This window comes from Antrostomus carolinensis, unplaced genomic scaffold, assembly GCF_000700745.2.
Source record: "Antrostomus carolinensis isolate BGI_N321 unplaced genomic scaffold, ASM70074v2 scaffold14041, whole genome shotgun sequence".
NCBI lineage: Eukaryota > Metazoa > Chordata > Aves > Caprimulgiformes > Caprimulgidae > Antrostomus > Antrostomus carolinensis.
In genome coordinates this window covers 1,701-22,901 of record NW_010296385.1, presented here as the reverse complement: position 1 = coordinate 22,901, position 21,201 = coordinate 1,701, and the positions used below count along the sequence as shown (strand labels likewise).

The 21,201-nt window shown below is 38.0% G+C and overlaps 1 protein-coding gene across 1 annotated transcript; it reads right to left on the bottom strand.

Annotated features, from left to right (window-relative positions):
* Positions 1-10,217: 10,217 nt before the first annotated feature.
* On the bottom strand, positions 10,218-19,200 carry CUNH16orf87 (chromosome unknown C16orf87 homolog; the record flags this gene model as incomplete). The annotated part of the gene is made up of 3 exons (XM_010178280.2): positions 10,218-10,765; positions 16,275-16,457; positions 19,104-19,200. Coding segments are annotated over 3 exons (399 nt in total), but the record flags the coding sequence as incomplete, so codon positions are not given.
* Between the last annotated feature and the right edge of the window lie 2,001 nt (positions 19,201-21,201).

Below are 21,201 nucleotides of genomic sequence, written 5' to 3'. Positions count from 1 at the left end.
TCAAGACCAAGGTCAGTACTTTAGCTTTTAGAGCAACTCTTTGAATCTGCTATACTTAGACTCCAAAACTCCTCTTTCAAACCAAGAGAGGTGTTTGACAGCTAGATCAGCGCATTTGGAGCCAAGGTCAAGAAAAGGAAAAAGGTAACGTTAAGAGGCTATTAATTATTACTAGTTTCTCCGGCCAGCTGCTGACAGATATGCCAATTCCTGCACTAACTACGGAGTAAAATGAAGGGGCTCAGCATTTTCAGGTGACCTCTCTCATCTCCCAGCACCAGCCTCCGTGAATTAGGAGGAGGTGCCTTGCTCCACAAACACATCCCATTTTCAGGGAATTTATAATCTAAACAACATTCCTTAGCCAAAACTGTTAACATGGTAGTTAATAGAAAGTATCTTCCTTCCTGAAAATAAATGAGAAGCTTTAGCCCCTTGGCACATTTCTTTCACACACACTTAAGAGTTACTAAATTGCTTAAGTATTTTAGAGCCTTTTCATCATTAATATTCAGAGCAGGTTGCTACTGACAGCAAAGCCACCCAGTTTAACTCATCATGACTATGCCCAAAACACCAAATTGAAGGTTCACAGTTCTCTTCCAAAAGGGATTACCAAACTCTACCAATAACTTACCCTTTCATTACGCTGCCATCCATGCAACAAGCTAGAACTGAATGCCAGCATACAGGAATGTTCCCAGGGAAATGAAGGCAGAATCAGCAGGCAGAGTATCGATACCAGAAATGGTTCAAGTCCCCTTCTGTATCTGATCAGGACAAGTATTCAGGAGTCTGGGAAGACTTTGACTGATGAGGCATTTTCTAAGAGCAGTCAATTCCTGGTTGTCTCTGTGCCAGTATCAGCACACTCACAATGGATTAGTATTAAATGCCAGGTCTGAAAACCTGCCCACTTCATTAATATTCATTTTATATTTTAAATCCCATTCACACAAGGACTCAAGGCTAGAAGCCTCATAAATTATATTCCATTTTTAAACTTGCAGTATTCACTCTCATTGTTTCAGAAGGAAAACACTAGCAGACAGCTTCAGGCAGGCTGCTTTTGTTTAAGAGTATCTAAAGACTTGCTTTAACTTCATTAACCCACAAAGACTTGCACTACAACGAATCCTGCCTGCAAAGAACAAACGCAAGTACAACTGTCAGCAGATTTTCATTCTTTCGTTATTCTGCTTTTGTTCGAGCTACCAAAGTGGGCAAGTAGAACATCTGCAGTTGAATAAACTCACTAAGGGCAACTTACCTAGTGAACACTTCAAAAATAGCTAGAATCACCATAAAAACAAGTTAACAGAGAAAGTGACTTAGTATCTACTTTATCTCACAGCAAGCATGACTGCATGATTTTTGCATTCAAAGCATACCATATTATACAGAAAACCAGGCTCTGATGGTCATAAAAAAGGTCCAAAGGAAAACAGATTCAAGCCTTCTCTGTAAGGATGGGGGACAATTTTTGGGTAGCAATCTTTTACTTCTGTATAGCACAGAGCCTTGTTACACAGGTCAACCCTACAGGCAGCAACAAACAAGACTGGGACGCTGAGGCAAACAGCACCTGCACCCTTTTAGTCTCCACTAGTGAAGGAATGAACAGCAAAAGGGAAAAGAAAGATGATTTGTTCTAGGTTTACCTTATTCAGCTTTGCAAAGCACTGGTTCTAACACCGATTTTACTGTTCAGCCTGTTAAGTTTTTACTGTGGAGAAGTAACCTTTTGCAAAAACCTGAAACCAAAGGAAATTCACATCATTACTCCACTTACCTTCAAAAAAAACCCCTACAATAGTGAGAAATGCAGATCAAGCATGTTTCCCAGAAGTAAGATGGGATGAGTAGGTTGTCATTTTCATTAGATGATAGATTTTATCAAGCTCCTACTTTGCATAAGCACTATTCTGTACTTTTTATAAAAAACTAACTCAATTGACACAACCCTCTCTTACCTTCTTGCCCACTCTGAGGCAGCCACAAAGCACAGTTGGTAATTACAACCTCTCACCTCAATGGTCCATTAACAAGAGAAGATATAATTTCCGTCAGTAAGCCCCGTAAAGTACACATGCAGCACAAAAACTGCATGTCCAATGAACATGTGTGGAAATCAGACTTATATGATCCTTTACATTTGAGCTTCAAATTCAGAGGTAAGCATTTTAACTTTGGCAGTCTGGATTACTGACCTCTTTTTTCTCCCTTTAAATCAGTGTCCACTAACTAGGTTCGTTCTAGTCTTCAAAAACCTTCTTTACAAGATGTTTCCTCATTTTGAATCAGCTCTGAAAAACAAGGATTAACACTCTCAATCGCACTCCCACTGGAGGTGGGCTATATTGTTCATCTTCTACATCATGTCTGAATCAATTGCCCACAAAAAAAGCCCAGTAAACTCACCACTAAGGATACAGATGGGGAAGCCCAAACAATGCAGGAAAAAAAAAAAAAAAAGAATATAGCCTTTGGATAATTCATTTCTCAAACTACCTAATTTTTAGGTAAAATTACTGCTCAGCTCTGAGGACAGCTTGAGTAGCAGTATCCTTACTCCTCCTACAAATGCAGCACCCCTCCAGTCACTTCCCCCTTGTTCTCCAAATGGCCCTGCTCCTCCTTACATCTCCAGAAATCTGCAACACATGCACTGCTTTCTCCATCACGATATTCCACAGAAAGTCTCCATGTCTCTCTCCCAGCAGCCTTAACACATCCATCTTTAATTCTCACTGCTACACCCTTCTCCATTCTCTAGCTAAGTCTAGCTTTTCTTTTTTCTACCCTCACCATTCCTAGCTTAGTCACTGTCTGGAGTGAACTGCAATTACCTTCCTCCCTATGCTATATAAGGAAACTCCACTGCAACTATAACACTGGCTAACAATGAGAACTGCATGCCTGAAATCCCAGAAATTGAGATCAATGTAATCATCATACAATAACTGTCTGCCAGTGGCCTTTTAAGTCATTGTGCTTTTGAATATTACTGCAGTCGGAAACAGTGCGAGCTCTCATAAACCTCTTTGCCTGATCAGCAAAGAAGCAGTAGTAAATTAACAAGCAGCAAACAAAAATCTCAGAAAAAAAATAATCTAATATAATCTCAAACCATCTGTTAAACCTCCCAAAATATCTATATATCACTTTTGTGACTTTCTCAGGTTCCCCATGTTCAAATAATTAATATTCTTGTTTCCCAGGAAAGCATTTGTAATGTAGGCATTCAAAACAGAATGCGCCCCCCTGATCTTTTCCATTTGTTGTATTTTTATTTTTGATCTTCCTACAGTTGGTAGGAGTAGAGTTCAGTTCATTTTGTTTTCAAGTTCCAAGATTAATAATCTAATAAAGATTTTAAACGACAAAACATTTTATAAGACATCTTCCTAGGTACTGTTGCCATCAGCCTCAAAATCAAAATTGCTCAACAGTACACATTGTTAAAGCATCTGTTTTCTCTTCCAAATTCTGTACTCCTTTAACCTTTTTTTTTCCAGAACTACATTTAGATTCATACGCATGAGCTGTACGTAAACGTGAGCTTCACTGTTGCTAAGTAACTGTGTGCCAGTAGATAGCACTGCGATTATCGTAAGCAACATCACAGAAGTTGCCAAGTTCATTATTTGGTCAGCACCAAGAAATGTAAGCTAAATATTTTGGATGAGACTCTCAGATCTTTTTAAAACAGGCATGAGTAACAATGAAAAAAAAAAATCCACTCCGAAGTGGCTAGACTCATGAGTAATCCTACACACTCTGGGACACTTCTTCCCTATCAGGACAGCTAAGACTATTCTTCAGAATGCAGCTATTAGCATTTACTTAAATTAGGCTTCTTTCTCGACTTCCATTCAGCCCATTATTCACTGCTTTGAGGTACTATTTTCAAAACCCTCCTCTATGTAAGTATAAGAAAAACATTCCATCGTTTTAAACACGCAGTTAAATAAAGTTCTTGAAAATCTTCCATAGGATGTTAAGACCTGTGACTGTAAAAAAATCCTAAGAAAAAAATTCTAATGCTCATCTGCAAATCTTAAGATGGATTGTCCACTCAGCTTGGTAGGGAATTCTACTTGTACTTTTTTTTTTTTTTTTTTTAATTTAGTTTATTCTTTTTCAACAGAATTAAGAGGTAAAACTACAGGATCAGGCTCAGAGTCGGTACTTGGCCAAGCCTCAATACATCTCAATGTCTTCAGTATCTCAACTTACTGTATTGTTTCTTTGTAATTGCTCTGTCTTAAAGAACAGAGACATTTGTTAGTTTTTCAAGATTACAGGAAGCAATCATTATCCTCCGCTGTTTCAGAAAGCTAAAGTAAAAAGCAATTATGCCTTACCCCTCGTTCTACAGTAACATAAGTTCCTTAGTGAATTTTTAAAAATTGAACCTTGCATTTCTAACCTCATGCATTCAAGGTTATTAAAACTATGAAGTTATGTGCAAAGTCCTCCAGCTGACAGTCTCATGCAAAGTAACAGTTACTCTTCTCAAGAGTTTCTCACTCATGCCTTTTCTCTGACTTCTGTCTTGTGTTCAAGATGAAACCTGCACTACCTTCATGACACTGCGGTTCTGTAAGGTAGATTTAATACCTAGTACACCTCTTACACATGTTATGACAACACTAGATCTAAAGATTCATGAACTATGCTGTTAATAAACTGTATCCCTTTACTTAAATAAAAATGTCCTTTAATACATCAGAATTATTTTAATTGATTTGCCAAAGAAGCAAACTCTATCAATAAGCATTACTTTCAAATACATTATAGACTACCATGCAGTGCCAGTAAAAATCAGTATAATTTATTCATTTTACTGAAAACCAGAACTCCCGGTTCACCCGTTGCTCTAGCTAGTTCAGGGGCCCTAGACAAAACACTTCTTTGCTGTTGTTGAGGATCGGGACCTGGGGCCCAGACCACTTACACACCAGACTCTAACCACAAATCTCATCATTACATGTGCTCACGTGTGCATATACACACACAAACACACATATTCTGCTCCATAACTTCTCCAAATAAAGCAACTCAGATCTCAGTATGAAGATTTTTCTTTATTACCAATATATTTTCAATAAAATATTCAAGAGCTGTTTATTCCAAGACAAAACAAAAACCCCTGAGACTTGGAAAATTGTCAGACTATTATTGTTTGTACCCCCGGTATCTGGAACACTCACTGTTCTTAACAGCATTTTATGCTCTTCAACACTGTCCAGGATTAAAAATAGCATTTATTTCTTAACCCTTATGACAAAATTGAAGACTAAGTTATGACTGAGAGAAATAATGCATAGTAGGAGACCAAAGGCAGTAAACTAACTTTTATAAGACAGAGTTTGTGTTTTATGTACAAAGCTAAGAAGCACCAAGAAAAAGAGCTTGTGGGGGGTAGGGAGAGGTACCTGACTTTTGTCCTGGGGGCTGTGCTGCATGATGACACCAAATGATTCATGAGAATCATGCTTTGAGTTGAAATTAAACAACTTCAGTGAAAGCAGGTTTTGTTTTCTTCTGGAGAAAAAAAATAGAGATTTATCTATTTTCACTGCCTTCCACTGCCTAATCAATTTCTTGCTTTTTACTTAGATTGCACATCCCATTCAACAGCTAGCAGCTATGAGCAGCCCTTTTTGAAGTAAGAACAGAAAAAAACCCACTCTAGTACATTAATTTACAGACACTTCCAGTTCATTATGAATTCACAGTATCTATTGAAATCATGCAGTGTATTTCTGTAGTGTCTGATCAACCATAAGGCAGCAAAATTGATCATCTTCATCTCAACAGGAAAAACTGCTTAATCAGATGTAACTTTGAGGCAGCCAGACTCTCTAATAGTGAGTTTTGAAAGTGACAGCCTAAAAGAGAAAAAAAAAATACTACTATTATTATTATTTTTCTACTTACTAGAGCTGTTCTACCATCACTGCTACCTAAGTGTCAACCTCCAAAAAGGGCAGGCAAGCAACTGGGGAAAGCAACATCTTGAAATGCTACAGTTAGATTTGCTAGAGGATATCTGTCAGAATGCAGAGAGAAATAAAAAAGTAGGAACCTGCTACAAAACACTGATGACATTGTTAATACTTTGAAGGATAACAACTCACCTGAAAGTGCTGGTTAAGTTTGTTAACATTTGCTCTGCTGTTATTTTCATAAGCAATAAGTGAGGCACAACAGGAAATCTGTAGAGTGAAACAGTTGGTACTGAGAGCCCAACATCTGCTACGGGAAGACCTGGTCCTGCAGACCAAGCACCCACTAACAGTTGAAGGACATCTTCAAGGTCAGTTTTTTGTAAAAGGAACCTACATGCTGCTCCCCAAGACCACTCCAGGATGCAAACATAAGCACTGGAAATAGAAACTATCACAAGATTTGTTTCAAACACACACTCCTAGTCCAAACAAAAACCCTTGCACAGCTGCACCTAGAGATAGAAAACAGGACACCAGCAATACCTGCAGGTGTTCATGCATGCAGAGGAATTGAAGTCTGTGGAACAGCAACTCAGAAAGGCTTAAACTAAAGAGTAGTTTAATACAGCTTTCTGGTTACAATGTTTAATCACAGGTTATCAATACCTTAAAGGTTATCAGTATCTTAAAGAACAAAAGTCAAACATCATGTCCTGTTAGGCAATAAGATACTAGATATCCTTGACAGTACAGTCCAAGATACAAGGAAGACACAGCACTGGTAGTGGCCTACATGAATTACTGTTTCACTAAAAAAAACCAACCAACCAAACAAACAAAAAACCCTCAAAAAATAAAAAGCATCAAGTAAAACCAACTCAAAGACCTTGTTTAGGACCTGATATTTGAAGCAAATACCTCAATTCTAGTCTCCCTCTCTGTATATCATGCTACCTAACCACAGGGTGATGATAACTCCCCAATACCTTGCCCCATTTTCAACTTTTTTTAATCAATCATAACAGTATTAGAGCAAAAACAACAGGAAAATTAGAGATGTTTATAAAATTTGACCAAAGAAAACTTACATATATAGGACTTCCAGGGGAGATGAAGAAGAGTTTCCTTAAACCATTTTTTATTAAATTACCAATTGAGTTCTTTGGTCTTGACAAATTATTAATCTCTATCAATTTTCACTGCTCAAGCTAACATCCCACCCAGCTGCTGAAGCCATCTACTTTCAGTGCAGCCACTAACATCCATTAGCAGGATTTTAGTCTCCCAAGTTAGAGATGAGTGATGTTCTACATAAAAATAATCTTTCCGTGTACTTTCACCGAAAACAGAATACTATGCTCTTCCTAGTATCAATAGTAAGAATGCTTGAACAGACAGTAACTGTCTTTAGAATAAGGCTGCCATCTAGTAGCAGAAAACAGTAAATGCAGGGAAATGTCAAGCCAGAATATGAACTGTGAATCTGCCTGATGGTTAACATGCTATTACGCGGAGATATAAACAATGGAAGCACAGTTCTTCAGAAAAAAAGGGGAAAGAAGTGTCAGAAAGCAGAGCTTGCTAGATGGTGGATTATAAACAGGTAGTTCTCCAGTACAATCCTAGACTATTCACAACATCAAGTTTATCCAGTCAGGTAAGTCAACATGTAGAAGTGGTATAGAGCTGGAGTGGTATTTTTGTGGTGGTGATATACTTGGTCTTCTTTCTAGTTAATTAAAAAACCTGAAGCCTAATTTATTTTTTCTGAAAGAAGACTATTTTTCTGTGTGAGGTCTCATGCTATAAAATGCAGTGGAACAAATTAAGTTAGACTGAACCATAAATGCATTCAAAGGCAGGGCCTAAAATCTTATACTGGAACTAGAGTCACCAAAAAAAATTTTGCACAAGCAACTTCCTGAAGTGTTACACATTTATTCCTGCTTCTTGGAAACTATGCAGTTTCCAAGTATGTCAGAGCTGCAGTACGTAGAATTCTACTCTCTTATCATTTAGCTTTCACAGGCTTTATTTTAGTTTTGTAGATCGAAATCCAATACATTTTACAACTATAACCTACGATTTGCCACCATGTTTCATCCACTGATCACCCCTAACACACAAAGAAAGAGCTCTTGAGATGCCATTGTGCTGCTGCCTATTTCATACAACACAGATGCTTTCCAGTTCAGTCACTGAGTATGTTCTGAGGAACCTATGTCTTAGCATACCACAGCCACAGAATTACCAGTGCTTTTGGAAGACGCTGAAGTGTCCTGTCTATACAGGAAAGAATTATTTGTGTCTGGTTGGTGGGAAGAGAAAGTCAGGACTCTTGCTTTGCAGGATCCACTGGCAAAGCAGCAGTCTCTCCCTAGGATATGTTCAAGGTCACCTGCTTCCATCACAGCTTTCTTGAAGAAACTGGAAGCCAGGAGGGGAAGGAAAATAGCATGACCACAAGTGGGAAAGAACCGTCAGCAGAGACCTGGGGAAGACAAACGGAAGTAGTACAGAAATAGAACTCAACCACTGTTTCAACAGAGCCTCCATCAATGAAGAAGAAAAAATTGCCTTGTGCTTTTGAGAGGTACTAATGTCTTTTTCAGTACTTATCAGAGAAGGGACCAATCTAAATGTAAAAGTCATAAGCTAACTTTTGTCACCTCTAACATTAACTTCACTCCTCTGAAGATAACTTTAATTCCATTTACAGGAGCAGAAAGAAATACCTGTAGGAACGCAGGTTAGACTGCCAAACCGACTGCATTAGTAGTTCCCTTTGTCCCTTCTTAACACAGTAGATTTCATTCTAGCAATAGAAGCAACACAGCCTGATCATATCTTAACTTTTCAAAATTAGAACTTCCCTTTTGTCATTCTAACTTCAGTAACTTACCATGCAAACATATGCTCTATTCTTAAGAGTTACTCATCTGTCCTTACTACTGGTATCTGTGACAGGCTACAGTTCTGGAAAGCAGAAGTCTACATGATGAAGGGAAGTAGGTCTTGTGTTCGCAATTCCTCATTTACTGGAATAAAGATAAATGCAGATTAGTGGTTTAACTGCATTTCCACACCCATCCCTCTCATCCAGTGTTAAAAACAACTCCAATTTCTCCTTAGGAGTTAAGAATTAAAATCACTTTCCATGTTGCCTGCTTCTGCTTACAAAGCTTGCATCTGATCAGTCCATTGTAGCTTAAACCAAAACTATCACAGCTCCTCCTTCCTTTAACCAATAACTAATAAACAGTCAGGATTTGATAGTCTAACTTTATTAATAAAAATCTCTGTTTCAACCAGACATCAGTTCTGTAGCAGAACTTCATTAGGTAATTCTCACTATTAAAGTAATTTGAGACTGAAAAGCATGAGTAATACTAAAGTAAAACTAAGACATTTAGTTGCATTCCCCTTCTTAGAAAAGAGTGAATGAAAGGTGACAACAAGCTAGTGTGTCAGATTTTATGAATGCAATTGCCTCCTACACCTCCTTCCTCAGAATTTTACAGGGCTTGAGCTTTTTTTTTTTTTTGTAAGACAAAATCCCCATATATTAACTAATCTAAGAGTTCTGGCTCAAATTGCACTATACCACTGTAACAAAGATGACCTTGTTCAATGTTTTCCCCAAACCTACTTCTACCAGAACAGCTCATTTTTGCACGCTCAGGTAGACTTTTGCTGTGATATTTACAGTCAACAGTCCAAAGACAATCCTGCTAACAATTACACTTTTAAAAGAGACAAAAAAAGCTGTCGAGAGTAAATGGAACTAGCATATCCTCATCTTTTAAAAATACCAGTAAAAACATGCTGGCTGCAAATCTACATCTCTGATGCCTGCTTCTCTCCCTCTCCAGTAAATGATGGGCCAAGAAAGAGAATGGAAGTACTTACCATCTGGACAAAGCAGCAGCACAAACCACCAGCAAACAGTGGTTACAAAACAAGTGCTTAGCTCTCAAACTTCAGGAGTCTGACCCCAAAGAGTATATGTGATTTTTAAAAAACAACTCTATGTAACAAGGAATAATTTTCTAGAGAGAATTCATACACAATTCAAGTTGTCAAGCAGAATAATCCACCCAAATGAAACCACTTTAATTTTCTCCCTATCAAAATCATATCACATCTATTAAAAAAATGCAAATCTGAAGTCATCCCTAGGATGAATACCAGATTTCTAAGAGGAATAAAGCCAACACACCCTAAGTATCACAAATGTACCGAATTCTCAGTTCAATAAAATATTGGAATATCAATTTATTAAAAAGTTATGTGAACTGTACATACATAAACTGCAATATAGCTGAAAAAATCTGAAATATATAATTTTAAAGGAAAATCATTTATTTCTGAAAATATTTAAAATATTGCATTTCTGGCAACAAATTTAAAAGAAGTGCTCTGGAATGAGTGCAGTCTCTCTGTGCATTTGTCTAGCATTTGTCTTCAAGGTGTAAAACATATCTGCCTTCTGATTTTTCACAGCACAATCTTGTGAACACTTTTTCTGACTTGTAGAAACAGAATTTGATTTCCAAGAACAGTAGCAGAATTTTAAGAGGAAATACTATGGTTCTTGTCGGTGCAGACAACACACTTCCCGAGAGTCCACGACACCTTGGAAATACGCTAGCCATTCTGCATGTAAATGCATCAGACTGTGCTTACAAGTCACAGAATAAGTCTTTGATTGATAATTTTTCTGTTTATTTCCGCCAAGGCCACTGAAAATACGAAGGCCTTTTCATCTGAAAGGTTAGCATACATGTCAACTTCTTTTTCTTGTTTCTCTGTAGAAGAAAAAAAAGTCACTATTAGAAGCTTTTTCTATTATTCAAAGTTAATGCAAGTTACATAGTGGTTAATAAATTATGTGGAATGGAGTACTGGAATTGAAAAGAAGTTAGACAACCAACTCCTGTGCAGGGAGGGATTGAAAGAGAGGAGGAAGGAATGCAGGCAAAGGTGCTACAAGAGTTACTGAATTAGTCATCCAAAAGCATGACTGAATTTCTGTTCTTTAATGACAAGGAAAGAATGAGTCACTAACATTACATTGATTCCTGACACAAAAGAGCATTCAAGTGTTCCTCCAGTTTTGGGGGGTTTTTTTTGCTTTTGCATAAACACTTCCCATCCAAGAAAACAAAGATGATTCATCATATCCTCATTAAATACAACATTTGTCTTCCTATTATACATCTAAGTAACATAAACCCAAGAGTTTAATTACAGTGTCCAAGACCAGAGAGCAGATACATGGCAGAAGTCAGGTTCCCAATTTGTCACAACGAACATTTCAGGACTTTCTATACAGCAGGCTTTCATTCTTATCCCAGACAGAGAACTGTGCTAACATCTCAGTGAGCCTCTGAATTCCCTCTGCTCATATTGGCTTCTTTCAAGGCTACAGATACACAACAGCAAGCCGTCAATAAGTTTCCATATTGCAGTGCTCAAGTACACTACAGCATGTGATAAAACTAATAGAATAGTACTTTCACAAATACCACTTAGTCCAGATCACTACTATAAATCCCAGTTTAGCTAGTCACAAGCAGCTGACACAATTCGTTAAGGGGAAAAAAAACCAACCAAACAAAAAACCCCCAGCTTTGTCAGCGGAAGACCAAGCTTGTAGACAAAGAAGAAAGGAATACACACAGAGCTTTAAGGTTGGCGTCTAGCTGTGGATCTCCATCTCTAATCCAAGTTCTACAGTGGCCTGGACAGTCACAACACTCACCTGACAGACCCCTCTGTCTCATTAACAGACACACTCATGCACACTCTTTTTGAGCACAGCACACTGGCAGACTGCTCCACCAAAACACCTAAATCAGCAACAGGCAGGTGAAATACAAAGCAGCATTGAAAACTAATGGAAAACACCATGTGGAAAAAAGATCCCAGCGCCTCCTGGCTCCACCTACTCACATGGTCTTTCCTTCAATAAGTCCACATTCATAACAGCATTTTTAGATTTGACTTCACATCTGATTGTCTGTTACAGCTACAGACACCATTCCAGACTGCCTTCCCTGTGAAGTCAAGTGCTCGTGTCAAACAACTAAGTGAGAGAAACTGAAAAATCCTTTACCACTGTGTTCTGATTTAATATTGACAGAGACACACAGCAATAAACCCCTCTACTTAAAGATTTCTAGACAACTTAAATCACACAAAAGCTCACCTTTACCAGCAAGTAAAATTGCTTAGTGAGGAGCCTGGACACAAAAAGGTGCATCAGTTTTTAGTCTGAAAGTAAAGCAAATCAAAGCACGTTTCATATATGGAATGTAAGTGATTTCTGCTTATTCCCTGGCTATGCAAGACTATGCACTATTCTCTAGTGTATTGAGTTTGAAATGAAAGCTGAGAAACTGTTTTGCTGAAGTCCTACCCTGTAGTTTAAGACAGACCAGTTTCTATATCTACACTCAGTCTGGGTTGCTCCACTTCCTCCCACCATTTACAAATTAACAGTACTGGGAGTTGTTCTGAGCACAGACACTACGCACACTGGTTATTCCACATTAACCTTTTGTATTTTCGTATCTAAACCCTTCCCCTTTTTTCATAATTCCCAATACAAACAAATCCAGCCATAACCTGAACGTGTTAGCACACAGAAAAACTAAAAATACTTCTCCCCAGCCCCGTCTTACAGAATCACAATATCGCTTTTGTAAGATGTTAAATAGACTAAGTTTTTGATATACAACTAAGAGGCTATTTAGGTGAAAATACTCAGTCTTTCTGTAGCACGTCTCTCACATCCCCAGATCTCCTCCAACCCGCTACACCCACAGCCCTTAAAATCGTGATTTATGCATACATCAAATATAGACCCTCCTCCCTCACAAATTCTGTATGGATTCAAAATCCAAAGTTCTGAGATTCACTAAGATAGTAAAATACTTCAAATCCGCACATTGGGCAAGCAAATGTATGAGTAATACAGTTGAAAATTACTGGAAAAAGAAAGCTTGGGTCAAGAAATTTACTCTGCTTAAGTTTTACAGGGATACTGAAACGTATAGATCTTTGTAAAGATTCACCCCTTGCTAAGTATCAAGTATGATTTAGTAACACTCCAGACCACTCTGAGTTTCACTTGACCTCTTTCAGGAGCACAATAACCAGCACCACTTCCTCCAGCATAGGAGGGCTTTTTGTTTGTTTTAATATAATCAAGATTGTTACCTAGGCAACAAGGCAGCCTGGGAACCTGTCTAGCTGTGTATCACAGCCCCACACAGTAAAATAAAAAACATACCACCACAACAATCAGAATCAGATTATTATGAATTTTCTATTTTCAAAACATATTGTAGCATTTCTGACAAAGAAATTGCCAATTTTGACAAGCCAAGCCTGCAGTGAGAAGTTCCTGTTTTCCACGGTCATCACACAGCTCAAACATGCGAGAGGAATGTTCTCTGGGTGCATCACTCCACCATGTCCCCTCAATCCACATCAGCTTTCTCCTTCCTCCCCCTCCATTCCTTCTTACTAAATCTGCAGAAAAACCAGCTTATTTTTAAAGGCCCTTTTGCTTCTCCTAACCTTCTTAATTGCTGTTGTGTCCTGCAGAAATTTGCTCTAATGTGAACCAGTCAGGAAGGATACAAAAGAACTAGTCAAAAAGCAGAGACATAACTGGGAACAAGCACGCTATGTGTGAAAAGAGCACCACACAAGAAAGCACAGCTACAGATGTCCTGGGTGTCTTTAGGAAGAAAGTTTTCACAGCTGGGTGGTCTTCAAATGGACAGATTATTTGCTTTTGCATGCTGTTATAATTCAGGTGTTCTGTCCTGTAAAGAAAACATCTCTGTAGATGTTTTTAATCTACAACTGCATTAGGCACTGCAGAGGCCAAGAGGCACCGAATATTTAACAGCTTTGCAAGCAGTGGCCTCTCCAAGTCTTTTGCAAGAAAGAAGAATAGCACAATCTCTAGTGGCAAGTAACATGCACCCAAAATATCTTAGAAATATACAGTAGTCAAGGAAATAATATACTTAAAGTCTGACACTACGCTAATGCCTTGCACTCCAGAGCTGACTTTTAAAACTACCCAGTCTGATACAACGACTAGCAATGAGTCACTCAAAAATCACCTTAATGGTGTAGAAGAATTTAAGTTGCTTAATGTGCTTTTACACAAACAACACTATCAAGCAGCAGGTTTGGTAAAGGAAAAATATTTCTAAAATTCCCCACTAATTACTCCATACACAGTAGTTAGGCCAATTTTATAAGCCACTTGAAAAGGCAGAGGTCAACGTTAACTTGTTTTATAGTAATTACTTACAAAATTATGGGTCCTCTGCATGCATATATATATATATATAAACCTCTTTTTTTTTTAAATCTGCCCAATATTCACCACAATATTCTACACACATTAGAGTCTGACATAACCTGAAATAAATCAGAAGTAAGAAAATATCCTAAACCCACATACTCCTAACCAATAAGGTGTGCTGTACTGGTGAGGAGCAAAGATTAATTACAAATGGGTGTGAACCCAAGCTCTACACCAGCTCTGCAGAAGAGGCTGAGGAAGAAACAGTACCATTAGTCACAGTAGCAAGTAAAGCTGATGATAGGACAGGACAAGAAGGTGAAGGCAATCTTCTCAAGTGAGGTTCAACTTTAAAAAAAACCACAAAAAACCCAAGAAAACAACACACCACACACTCTCTTATGCAAACATCTCACTACATCCATTTTTCTAGTTTTCTACCTCAGAGCACTGGCATATTGTCACACTGCGCAGTATGCAGCAAGACGTTAAAACATTCAGCCTAGTTTTGGACAGGAAAAGATGTTCTCTAAATATCCCTCATACTTTAAAATTCTTGCTTCTTGGAGACTTTAAAACATGCATTAAGAGAATAGATTTTTTTTTTTATTGCTTTCCTCTTTTTCAGGGGATAGAAAAGAAGGTTTACTTTTTTAGGGCAACCCAACAAGCTTGCAGGAATTTTCAAACCAAACCTGTGTGTGAACTAGACTGGCAGTAAAATGCCTAGAAATGATCCTACAGGTGCTAGACAAAGTCTAGTGTGGATCAGTAACAAATAGGGAAGCTCTATATTGTGTGAAGCTACATACATAGATAAGCCACAAGTGAAGAGATTAGATATTGTAAGTGCATTCCTATTACATTAAAGCAATTGCCATCCAGAAAACATATAGAAATCCAATTCCATCTCCTTCCACAGAAAAGTACTAAAACTAAACCAACAAAATACCAATTTATACTTTGTTTTTTTATAGGAGAGAAACAGATTTACATTAAACAGCAAAGACAACAAAATTGATTTTGAAAAGTTAGAAGTTAAAGGAACTCTGCAACATTCATTAATACCCATTTTTGTTAAAAAATAAGGTGGCAGGGGAAAAAAAAAATACATTTCCAAGTTATGCCACAAGGTATGCTTGATAGTTTCAGTAGTTTTAAGAACAAGATCTTCTGCATACTTACATGAAATCTTGTTCTTCCTCTCCCATCTGCCTTTTAAGTCTATGCTAGGTTTTGGATTAATTATTCAGGCCCAAAACTAGTATCTCCAAAACCACAGAGAGCAAACGCAGTGTCAATAGGCTCTTAAGAAGACAGGAATCTTAAGTGACAGTCACACACTTGAAGGGCTACAAAATTACTCTAGTGTGTGTAACAGTCTCTTTATTATATAAAGAGCAAGAACAGCAGGTCACCAAGGAACCTTAATAAGCAAGAAGGCATTCTTTCCTCTAGAGCTTAATTCTATAGAAACATGGGACAAAAACCCAGGTCATAGTAGTGACTCAGGATACCCTCTTTACTTTGGCCCTCCAAAAGGTTTCAAGGAACTTTTAAAGAAATCCAATCATCTTAATCACTCTCTGATAACAGGTATCATTATATTGTTTGTCCTTGTGATATAGAGCAGTGGTACCTCAAAAAAATTAAACAAATCCAAGCCAAAAAACCTACTAAGCACTAGAGTTCAATGGCTTTCAACTTACATGTTGAAACTTGATCTGGTGGCTAAAAATACAGTCTTAGTTCTTTGCAGTTAGTTCCAACCAGACACTGAAACATAAAACCAGAGGTCTACAGATGTGAAACAACCCCTTCCCCATATTAAGATACTGGATATTGACTGAACTAGTCTAGCTACTTAACTGGTTTGAACAGCATAAAGGTCTACTGATTAAAAAAATCTTCATACAAAAAGAAAACCCAATGAACATATTTTTCCAGTTCTCACAACATTTACATGAGTCAAGTAGCAAGAGTACCTCTTTCTTCGTCGTGCTTTTTTGCTGAGGCACTCTTAGGTCGTCCTCTTCCCCGTCTGCTATGATCTGAGTGGCTGTTAGACCTGGATCTTTTTCGGTTTTCTAAGTCTTTATTTACTGCAGAATTTATCTTCTCTCGCTTAACTCTCTCTGTCCGTCTCCTTTTGGCCTCACTCTTGTTATCTGTGCAAATGAATAGAGATGGTATGATCCAGGGTTGTTTTCATCTTTGCTCTTAATTTACTTAGTGCTTACCCCATCTAATCACCTTTTTTCTTTACATCTCTTAGCAAAAGCAGCTCGCTCTCCATACCTTTACAGAACAGTTACATCTGCATGACGGAGAAATTAAGGTGTCAGATCCAGAATGACACTTCACTTCTTGATTACAAGGATCAAGTCTTTAATTACTTCAAATGTATTTTACAACACAAGACTTTTGCTAGTATACAAAAAGTTCAGTTCACCATAATAACATGGAAAAAACCTGTACAGATCACAGCCATCAGGACAGCCCATTACATGTCTTCATTAGCAAAAAAAAAAGTTTATCACATAGGCAAACAGCAAAGTGCTTCATCCTCTTTTGACACTCTGCTGCTCTCACAAATCAAGATGCTGGGTCAATGCTGTCAGTAAACACCACATTACATAGTAAAGATGTCCCACCAAACCTCGCCTATGACAAGGCCTCATAATACTTAATGCTGAACAGATGTATTGTTTTCCTACACAGCAGAGTAAAAAAAAAAAAGAGTATTTACATGAGTTTCACCGTAAGTGAAGTTTGGATTAATGAGCTTGGGTACCAAAAATAGTACAGTCACGACAGCATGCTCTTCAATACAGAACAGTTACACATTTGCAAGGCTGTAGCACCATTCTGCAGTAGCTATTATTGTTCAAAAATACTGGAACAATGTTTTCTAAAAGAAGTTGCAGTTACCCTACAAGCATAATACACTCATGCATGGTCTCCCATTACATCTTCCTGGGGAACTGGTTTCCTTTTGCTGCAGTTGTCCCTTTAAACTTGTATGCACACAGGGTACAAACTGGACAGCAGGGTAACTTGTCACTAATGTTAATACAAAAGCTGTATTTCACAGTATCACGAAAAGGTTGAGGTAGCAAGAGACCTCTGGAGATCAACCCGTTCAATCCTTGCGCTCAAGCAGGACCACCAAGAGCCAGTTGCCCAGGACCACATCCAGATGGCTTTTGAGTATCTCCGATGATGGAGACCACACAACCTCTTTGGGCAACCTGTGTCAGTGCTCACAGTAAAAATGTGTTTCCTGCTGTTCAGAGAGAACCTCCTGTGTTTCAGTTTGTGCTCACTGCCTTTTGTCCTGTTACTGGGCACCACTGAAAAGAGCCTGGTTTTGTCTTCTTTACACTCTTCCTTCAGGCATTTATACACGTCGGTAAGATTCTCCTGAGCCTTCTCTTCTCCAGGTTGAGCAGTTCCAGCTCTCCCAGACTTTCCTCAGAGAAGAGATGCTCTAGTCCCTTCATCATCTTTGTGGTGCCTTCACTGGACTCTCTCTGGTATGTCCATGTCTCTGTTGTACTGGGGAGCCCAGAACTGTACACGGTATTCCAGGCATGGCCTCACCAGCACCGAGTAGAGGGGAAAGATCCCCTCGACCTGCTGGCAATGCTTTGCCTCACGCAGTCCAGAATACCATTAGCTACCTCTGCCACAACGGCACGTCGCTGGCTCACGTTCAGCCTGCTGTTCACCAGGACCCCAGGTGCTTTCCAGCAGGGTGGCCCCCAGCACGTATTCATGTACAGAGTTCTTCCTCCCATGTTGCATCTCCTATGTACCAAGCTGAATTATACAAGAGCTTTGCTCTACCAGATTATGTCTTTAAGCTTCATTTGGTAACAATTTTATCAGCTTTCAAATAAAACAATCAGGGAAGGGGAAAGAAAATTGACCAATGCTTCCAAACAGTACCATTGACATTGCTTAACCTCCTCCACCTTCAAAGTTCAGTTAGCTAGCATAATGTCATATAATTCCTAGCAGCTAGTAAATGACAAGTATCCTTCAAAATAATGATATAAATATCAAATACTTAGTTTCCATTTTGTAGACTTGGTAGGTAATTTTAAAAAGTAGACAATATAAATCAGATACTTAAAAAAAAAAATTCCCTGACAGGTGCTTGTTGTGACTAATTCCTATTAGGACTGGAGGAAGTGATAAAAAAGAACACAAAGAGAACATTAATCATGCCAGAATGCATGTTCAACTAACTTCTTAATGTGCCCATCAACAACAAAAGACACACAAATTAGACAAAAAAATTACACTATTTTTTTAATTTAATCATGCAGAGAAATGGAAGACCCACCTGGTTTTATATCAAACATACAATCAATTTTATACAAAGTGCCATTCAGGTGTTCATGAATAAGCACAATTCAGCATAACTTCTTCACAAAAAAAGAGGATTTTTACTTTCAGAAAACCCAGCCTCAATCAGCACGTACTCTAAAATCTAATCCCTTTGGCACCTCCATACATTTAGTTTCAAAATAGGATTAACAGAAAGCTTTCTGTAGGGTGTTACTTTGCATAGTGACCAATATGTGCAGCTAGAATATACACAGAATAAATGCCAACATCACAAGTACAAAGGAAGTAAGACTGAAAACATCAGCTTTTCCCTCGCCTCAAAATTCAATAAAAAGTAACACATTAAATGTTTACCATGCACAAATTCAAGGGAAAATGAACTGACAACAGTCAATTTACACAGAGAAGTAAAACAGAAAGAACTGTTGTCCCTTTCTTCCCATCTTTGTAAGTATTACCTGTAATGGGTGGCGATCTCTCAGCACGTTTAGCATGCAAGAGTTTTCGACTAATAAATATGTAGCCACAGGGACATGATTTACATGCAACAGGAACCTGGAAAAACAAAAGACACATATTTCAGATCATTTCAAATTATGACAAAATTCCTGCCCAATGAAGAAAAAACTTAACTCACATTTTGTCTTCAGAGATACCTCTTCAAATTCACATCTGTACTTTTATACAATTGTATTTAAATATAAAAACAGGTTCAGCTGTGAATCACCCACCAAGCTTTTTCTTTATGCAGTTCTTAGAAATCAAGCTTGAAATGTACAGCTGTTGTGACTGCTTTGTACTACAAACTTTTGCCCAGACTGTAAGGAAGAGAGTAGGGCAAAGCAGCAAGCACTATAGCAAGGGTGAATTAGAATAGAAATATAATTTCTCTTAGGCGCTCTCAAATATCCCCAGTCAAATCAGTCAGACATTCCCAGTTTTGCTTCCTTCATTTATTTAAAACAAACAAACAAACAAAAAAGTATGAGTTAAAGCTCAGTACATTCTGAATACATTCACCTTCAGAAGCATTTGAAAGCAACTCCTTTAGAGAGCAGGAGCAGTTTTAAACAGCAGGCACAATATAGCCCGAAACAAAACAGATGCATTTGTACCACACCACCACACCGATGGAGACAAGGCTGGGTGGTTACAGAAGGACCTAGTTAATTCAAAATGCAAATAACCTATCACAGCCAGTCAAAAGCTGACTGCAGCTGAAGAGTTTGAGAGACTCTAGTGCTTCTCCTGATCAGCTAAGCAGTCAGGAGCAGTATGTTCCCCCAGCATAAGACAATTTAAAACAAGATGAGAAAATCTGGAAAGCCCACACTTACATGAAAAATGACAAAAGTCTTACTCTGAGCAAATAAAAAATGTGATGCTGATGAATTACAAACCTCATTACCTTCACTTAAAGCCAAGATCTTTCGAGATCTTTTATAGTAACAAATACACTCTATTGCTTTGATTAGGTTTAAGACTGAAAACAGAAATCAAAGCAAGTTTAAACAGAGATCTGAAAGAGATTAACACACTTTAGAGTCAAGTCATGTTGAAGCACGACAGTGGAGGAAAAAAAGCAGGAGGTAATTTCTCAAATGTAATTCTTTAAAACAGGTCTCTACAAGTTTGCCAATGTCCACTGCAACAAACAGGAGTACAGAACAACGACTGCCTGCTCAATTTTACCAGACATACAGAAGAACCAAGTTCAAATGTTCTACCAGCCAGGAAAAAAACTGCCAAATTAGTACATGAATTTGTAAGGGGGAACTTAACTGCTACTCAGAATAAACAAATAATTTTGCTTTCTGTAGCATATCTTAACTCATGTACTTCAGCCTATGAACAGCTTACAGATAGATTGTTGATACAGGGGAATCTTTTAATTCTTTTAATAGATCTTTTAATTCCCTTTATGGAGACACTGACATAATAAAAACAATTCTAATCAAGGTTTATTGAACGTTAAAGCTCAGAATTTAGCAGACCTGTGTGCACATTTATCTCCTTGTTTGTTCAATCAGTATAAGAGCACTAAAAAAACACTACCTCACAGACAGTTTGTCTGTATTGTTACGGTGATACAGAAGTTTAATTTAAGATGATTTTTTTAACACCTGGGTGTCTCTAACAATCAGATTTCCAGGCTCAGCCTAAAATAAATAAATAAAAAAAAAAATTAAAAAAAAAAAGAAGTGGGATAAACCACCCCAGGGGGTTGGAGCAGACCCAAGGACTGGAGCAGACTCAATATTTTCCAACGAACTTAACTGTGCAAAACAGAACAATATTGTTCTCATGTTACAAGTTTGGCATGTAGAGGTGCATGTCATTTGGTGCGGGGGGATTAGGTAGGAAAGGGCTTATTCACTAAAAGATATCAGTTATCCTTTGAAGACCTACACTGATAACATGCTGCAACATAATTATTAAGGCAACATAGTCCTACAAACACTATTTTCCTCTGTTTAACATTTTGCATAGTGACCAATACATGCAGTGTAGTCAAACCACTTTTTTCTAACCAAAAATAAATTGAGTTTCTTGTAC